The sequence below is a fragment of the Eptatretus burgeri genome, chromosome 3, assembly GCF_056783735.1.
Source record: "Eptatretus burgeri isolate ZD-2024b chromosome 3, Ebu_testis_v1, whole genome shotgun sequence".
NCBI lineage: Eukaryota > Metazoa > Chordata > Myxini > Myxiniformes > Myxinidae > Eptatretus > Eptatretus burgeri.
The window spans coordinates 34,545,899-34,553,068 of NC_140963.1; the positions used below are offsets into that span (position 1 = coordinate 34,545,899).

At 41.6% G+C, this 7,170-nt stretch overlaps 1 protein-coding gene across 9 annotated transcripts in view; it reads left to right on the forward strand.

The window, feature by feature from the left end:
• The window catches only part of XYLB (xylulokinase), a 123,281-nt gene that overhangs the window by 36,366 nt on the left and 79,745 nt on the right, over positions 1-7,170 (forward strand). For all 9 annotated transcript variants that reach the window (XR_015056010.1, XR_015056011.1, XM_085872891.1 and 6 more), the window contains 2 exons: positions 1,144-1,209; positions 2,689-2,761. Coding sequence is in view for 7 of the 9 variants with exons in the window: in XM_085872891.1 (XP_085729017.1) it covers positions 1,144-1,209; positions 2,689-2,761 (139 nt within the window). In the remaining 2 variants the exon portion in view is untranslated. The remainder of the gene's footprint in view (positions 1-1,143; positions 1,210-2,688; positions 2,762-7,170) is intronic.

The window sequence follows — 7,170 nt, forward strand, 5'->3', positions numbered from 1 at the left end:
TGTTGATTCGAGGAAAAAGTGGAAGGTTTCAGACTAACCAAATCAATCTCCTAATTTAAGTCCAATGAAGCATGCATTTTACTTGCTGAAAAGGGGACGAAAGTCAGAAACCACCCAAAAACAAAAAACTGAAAATGGCTACAGGAAAAGGCTGGGCAAAGCATCTCGAAGGAAGATACCAAGAGTTTGGTGATGTCGATAGGTCACATGCTTGATGCAATTATTGCATGCAAGGGATATGCAACCAAATACTATTACACTACTTCAATTTACCTGAAATTAATCTGTTCCAATACTTATGCTCACATAAAATGGGGGACTGAACATAAAAAAGTTATTCAATGGTAAACCATATATGCATAGAAATACGAAGAAATATAAGCTGACCTTCTATACTCTTGCCTCGTATTCATCTTTTTATCTCCAATCCAATTTTACTGAGTACATAGCAATAATAACAAATTTGACCTCACTGTTCCAATACTTATGGAGAGCACTGTATGACTGTACAGGAAGGTGGTCAAATCAATTGGACAATTGATGAAATGGAACGCATCCATAAAACCTAACCCTAACAGCTCAAACTGTCCACTTGCTCAGCCATCCATCTCAGCCATTATTTGTAATTTTTGTTTTGTCTTTCCAATAATTAAATTAATGAGACATTGTGGATTTTTATATTTTCTCGTTTAATGGTACGTTTCACATCAATTTTTCGAAGTTTTTATATTCTACAGGGTCCCTCACAACAACCGTATATTACAGGGTCCAGTAAAGCATTCATTCTTAAACTTTTAATATACGGTGCAGGTTTTATTGTGCAGTACTTGCAATAATTAATCAGTCATTGTATCTGTGTGTGCTCCATCATTCTCCTTGCACCACTGAATTTGTCGCCAAGTCCTCTCGGACATCTTATGTAGCATGTGTGGAGTCGCTAAGAACGAACGCTTTGCTGGAGAGTTATAAAGTGATTTCCAGGCCTCCCTATAGTGTCTCAAAATGCTTACCAAAACAAGATGAAAATTATTCTTCAAAACCTCAGATCGCAAATTGTATTTAATGCAATCAAAAGCATCATGGCATACCTGATTGTGAAAGGACATTCAAACTACTTCAAAACAAATGTTTATTTTCTTGCAGAGGTTCACAGGGAGTCAAATCGCCAAACTTTATCGCACAAACCCTGAGCGGTACCTTGACACTGAGGTAAGTATTTTTTTTTAATTTTTTTTTAATTGCTGCTCACAGTTACATCTCCTTAACAGTGGGAATACCATATTATTGATTATACAGTTAATATTCGCTGCTACTGCTGCTACTGATTATACCACTCAAGTCACTGCTGTATTTTTTTTTTGTTTTGTTACAAAGCAGTATTTGAGAAGCTTATGACCGATCTTTATAACATTATGGCAAAAAAGTGCATTCTCAAAATAGGTGAAAGAAGAGTGTAAAGTGTGAAAAATAAGCAAAAGGCCTAGTCGTTGGAGTTGAAAATAAATACATAAAGACGAAGATTTTCTGGAAACAGGTAACCTTTCAAAGATTATACTGAGGTAACTCTACATGAAGGCAGAAAGAGATCCACAACTGTGTTTTATTCCAAGTCAACTCTCTAAAATGTGCAAGCATCTCCTCCTTCTTATTATTCTTCTTCTTCTTCAACTTTTGGAATGGCCACAATTATTCCCAAATTCTTGTGGGGTTAGCCTGGGAAAGCTTGGCCCAAATCTTTCACGAACCAGCTGGCCATGCCTGATGTTCAACTAAGGTTGTGGCAGGAATTTGTAATTTGGCTGTGGTGCCGGCGAGAGCTTGCCTACTCTTCGCGAAGGACACCATTGGATCTTTAACGTCCACCAACTAATACCAGCAGACGGGACGCCCAGTTTAACAACCATCCAAGGGATGGCAAACACATTGATAAATACTCCTTCCTGTGAAACACCCGGAATGATGGTTTCTAGCTGGGCCGAGATTCAAACCCAGGCTAGACAGCTTTTGAGGTGAGTCTGTGTAACTCTAGGCCATCGTACCAGTCCTAATATGTGCAAGCATATGTTAACTTAAGTAAGTCAGAACACAATTCGACCTGCTTGTGCTATAAATTTGTTAACTTAAGAAGAATATGATGTCCTCCCAACTGCAAGAGTACTGCTGTGAAGAAATACAAGGATACGCTGTATTCGTATAAGGAAACTTAACAGGAGGTCACCATTTCACCCATTATGCCTGTGGTATATCACTCCTTCACACTCTGATCGACTGCAGACAGTGCAAATTGTATCGCTAAACTCCAAGTATGAAATTGTGTCTGGTACTGGTCTCCTGTTTTGTGAAAGTAAATTCATAAAAACGATCTCAACATCCATGGCCCAAATACAGACTGTATAGCTGGCATTTTGTTCCCATCCGATCTGAAGGTCAATGTGCTTTTGGATGTACCTGTCCCTGCTGGCACCTCTTCAAACTTTTGTCTGTCTGGGTAGCTCATTGGATCGTATACACCAGCTTGAAATCATAATGACGTTGAAGGCATTACGACTACTTCTTTGAGTTTGTAGTTTTGAACATGTTTCTTGCAAAAATACTTCCAAGTGGTCAGTGTGCGAGTTCTGTTCTTCTGCCACAAAACGTATATCCTTCCTATTTGTGTCCTTTTTTTTCTCTTCTTTCTTGATGCAGAGAGTTTCCCTCGTCAGTAGTTTTGCTGCTTCCCTGTTCTTGGGAGACTATGCTGAAATTGACTTCAGTGATGGTGGGTTTCAAATTCCCCTTCATACCCTGCATGTCACTTCTGACACCAATTGTTCCATTTGGCTTTATCCTGTCGGACAAAACGTTGTCAGATTAAGATTAAAAAAAGATGTACAGTATGTAATGCTTTGAATTTTATACAATATGATTTATCACTGCCGCAGCTAAATGTGATACTGTTGTTTTTTGTTTTTTTTACATTGAACAATCTAGGGCTGAATTGGGGAAAATGAGAGATTTTAAGAAAAGAGTTGGCCTGATGAGTCAGGGGGAGGGGAGTGAGTGTGGGGGATCTCTGTGCTTCAAAAGCTGTTGAAAAATATGACTAGCAATATATTATATGGACTTATATATTAGCATATAACCCGGTTCCATCAGGCTGTTGTCAGGGAACTTTTTCTCAATAGAGTGTGTAATATTTGGAGAATTTGCTCGGAATGGGCTTTGACAACATAATCGTCACAAACTGTTGAGACTGATAAGGTTTCTCAGTGAAGTAAATCGATGGAAAGGTAATTATATGTTTGGATGAAATTGACTGAATTGTTTGTGGTTATATTTTTTTTTTACTAACGGTAGGTATGCAAACCAGCAACACTGAATCTAAACACCACCCATGTGCACAACCTCGTGACAAAAATGCACATAATTCAAAACTGCGAGAATATCAATTTTTGTAGACCTCTGCATGCACTGTCCAGACTCAAGAGCTCGTAAATGAGGTATCATTCAGCATTATACATGCTGTGGTTATGAAGTTTACCCCGGTCAGACACAATTACGCAACTTACCTCGGTACGAGCAGATATCCTGGTTCTACTGGGCTGCTGTAAGGGAATTAATTCCCAACAGAGTGCAGAATATTTGGGAGTTTGCTTGGAATATCCTTTGATAAGCATAATGGCAGCGATCCACAGAACTTCCACGTATAGTAAAATGTGATTTCAGGTGTCCTTAACCCCTTTCTTCTTCAAGTCCTCAACCCCCCCCCCCATTCCCAGCTCCAAATCCTCAACCCCAAGTCTTAAAGACCCCTCCGCACCCCAAGTCCTTTAATCCCCTCTCCCAGCTCTATGTCCCCTCTCTGTCCCCAACTTGAACTCTCTGTCCTCTCCTCACCATTTCTTCTTCAAGTCCTCAGCCCCAAGCCTGCAAGCCCCCTCTCAACCCCAAGTTCTCATCCTCTTCTCCCAACTCTGTCTCTTTTCTGCCTCTCCCACTCCAACTCTGTCCTTCACTCCCCCTTTCTTCTTCAAGGCCTCAGTCCTCCACCCAAGGTCCACAGCTCCCCTTTTCTTCTTCAAGTCCTCAACCCCCCACCCCAACAACAAGTCCTCAACCCCCCCCTCTCTGTCCTCCACTCCACTTTCTTCTCCACCATGCATGAAACGTCATGCTTCTGCTCACAAACGGCATTATCAGAGCACTATTTTGTATGCGTCACTTGTGCAGGAAAATAAAGTAGAAGCATGAGTAAGGAGTACCTGGTTCCATTTGTGAAGAAATTTGTTTCCAATGGAGTGTGGAATATTTATGGAGTTTGCTGTGAGTGTCCTTTGACAGCATAATGGTCACCAACTGTTGAGATTCCTAAGGTTTCTCAGTGTATAAAATCGATGGAAAGGTAATTATACGTTTGGATGGAATTGACTGAATAGTTTGTGGTTATATTATTTTTTACTTCTGGTAGGTGTGCGAACCAGCGACGCTAAGCTGATACACCACCAGTGTCAGGTCAGGTCAGGTATGGGAGCATGCGCCAGAGCAGCGCGTCGCTGCATCCACTTTCCTCCAGAACTCCAGGGGCCTCCATCTGGCCATCCCCCAGGCAGATGCCTGGCCCATCCCCATCTCCTTGAGATGCAAATATGCAGTGTGACGAGCACTCCACCCCCCCCCAAGCCCCATTGGACTGGTGTAGGACTGTGTCCAGTGGGGATCGAGGGAGTGCTTGTCACACTCCACATGTTTTGATTTGCCCGCCGATCACATCACGTGCCTTCTGGTTGAATGGTTTGCATTTGCAGGAACAATCATCTGGGTGGCAGATGGACGGTTGCTCTGTGCAGATTATGCGGTTTTACCATGTGAGACAAAATCCGCGGAGATGCTCACCATCAGTCAGGAGGTGTGTCTGACAGACACATATATATATATATATATATATATATATATATATATATATATATATATATATATATATATATATATATATATATATATATATATATATATATATATATACAGGGTGTCCCAAAAAATGTACTTACTCTTTGAATGATAATAAATGCGTTGTTTATTGACTTAGAAACAAGATTAATGGATAAATGCATGTTTACAAATGTTCAAACTGACGACCATCACGTTCCAAACACAGCCGATGACGTGGACCAATGGATTCAACAGCGTGACGAATCATTTCTTTTGGAACTGCAAGACATTGTCTTTCAATTTCCTCTTTCAGCTCATCGACTGTTGCTGGTTTTGAGCCGTAAACCTTATCTTTGAGATATCCCCATAAAATAAGTCCATTGGAGTGAGGTCTGGGGAACGCGCAGGGAATTCAACACTACCTCTTCGCCCAATCCATCTGTTCGGAAAAGTTGCTTCGAGATAGGCCCTTGCATCACGGTGGTAGTGGGGAGGTGCTCCATCTTGCTGAAAGTAAATCTCTTCGTCACCAAATATCTCTTCGACACGTGGACTGACTGATTCCTGCAGCAAGTTTAAGTAAACATCCCCAGTGACAGTTTGGTGAAAAAAGAATGGCCCTAGGATGCCCAATGCTGATATCCCACACCACACAGTAACCCCTGGTAAGTTTAAATGGTGTTCCATAGTAACATGCAGATTTTCAGGAGCCCAGTAGGTGTAATTTGGTGTTCCGTTGACCAATGACCACACAAACTCTCAATTACAAATGGAATATATTAATAAATGGGGCTGGGGAAGAAGGAGAGGAACACAACCACCCATGCAGTAAATGATTATGAGAGACAGAGAGACAGAGAGACAGAGAGACAGAGAGAGAGACAGACAGACAGACAGACAGACAGACAGACAGACAGACAGAGAGACAGACAGACAGAGAGACAGAGAGACAGACAGAGACAGACGTCGAGGAACCTGTACATTGCATATTGTGTGCCCAGTCTCAGCACGTATTCCCTCGCTCTACAAACCATGAATCCGGCAGCAGGTAGACGAGCAGAAGATAGACAAGACTAGCTAAACCAGGAAGAGCATGCAGAGACAGGGAGATGACAATCAGCCAGTCTCGCTAGTGGAGTGTCCCGGCTTTTATTAGTTCTGTTGGGTGGTACTGACCCCCGTGACGTGTGCAGATTGGGCAAAAAAATTTCGTCATTATAACTTCTTTATGACATGCTCCAAAGGATCAAGAAAACTTCTATCACATCTGTATTGTCATCAATGTAGTCTTCATATTCCACAACAGAGCATCACAAGATGTTTTAGTACCCACAACCTCACACTCTTGGGGAGGGGGGGGGAGAGGAGGAATTCCAGGGGTCAGTCAGCCAAATAGTATATTCTTACAAAGCTTCGTAGAAATGTTGAAAAAGTTTATGGTCCTTTTTGCCAGTTTATGTGCACCTGAGTGCATACTATGTTGGGCACTTTCATCAAATATTCTCTAATTTACACAGCAAGTCATTCACAATGTGATTTGATTCAAAATATTACCTTCCCAGATAATCCCGTTTCTTGCCTGCAATGCTTGATGAAAAAGAAGACTGCCTTTCATATTTTTAAGCAAATATCGAGCTCCATGCTTCCAGTATACACTGCCATGTTGCTGGGGGAGTTTTGGTGCAAAAGGGGAGTAGGGACAAAAAAAGTTAGCCAACAAAGAGGGACCGGCAGGATAGCTTAGTTTTAGTTTTATGCGCACTCTGGGTTTGAATTTTGACACAGATATAAACTGTCATCCTGGTGTTTCACAGGCAGGGGGATTCATCAGTGTGTGTGTGTGTGTGTGTGTGTGTGTGTGTGTGTGTGTGTGTGTGTGTGTGTGTGTGTGTGTGTGTGTGTGTGTGTGTGTGTGTGTGTGTGTGTGTGTGTGTGTGTGTGTGTGTGTGTGTGTGTGTGTGTGTGTGTAGTACCTCGGATAGACTTTAAACTGGGTGTCTCGTCTACTTGCATTAGTTAGTGGATGTTACAGATCTCACAGTGTCCTTCTTTTCCTCCAAATTCCTAATTCCTGCATCTTCAGTTAAGTATCCTGCATCGGATTGTAACGCTTGCCAAAAGAAACTGCTACGCCAGAACCAAGGCTCTGTGTAGAGCATGGTACATGGATGAAATTAATGAACAAGAAAGGTATCAAATGAGGTAAATCAGTCATTTGTTTTCCAACCAAATTTCAGCGAAACAAGCAGATCTCTCTCT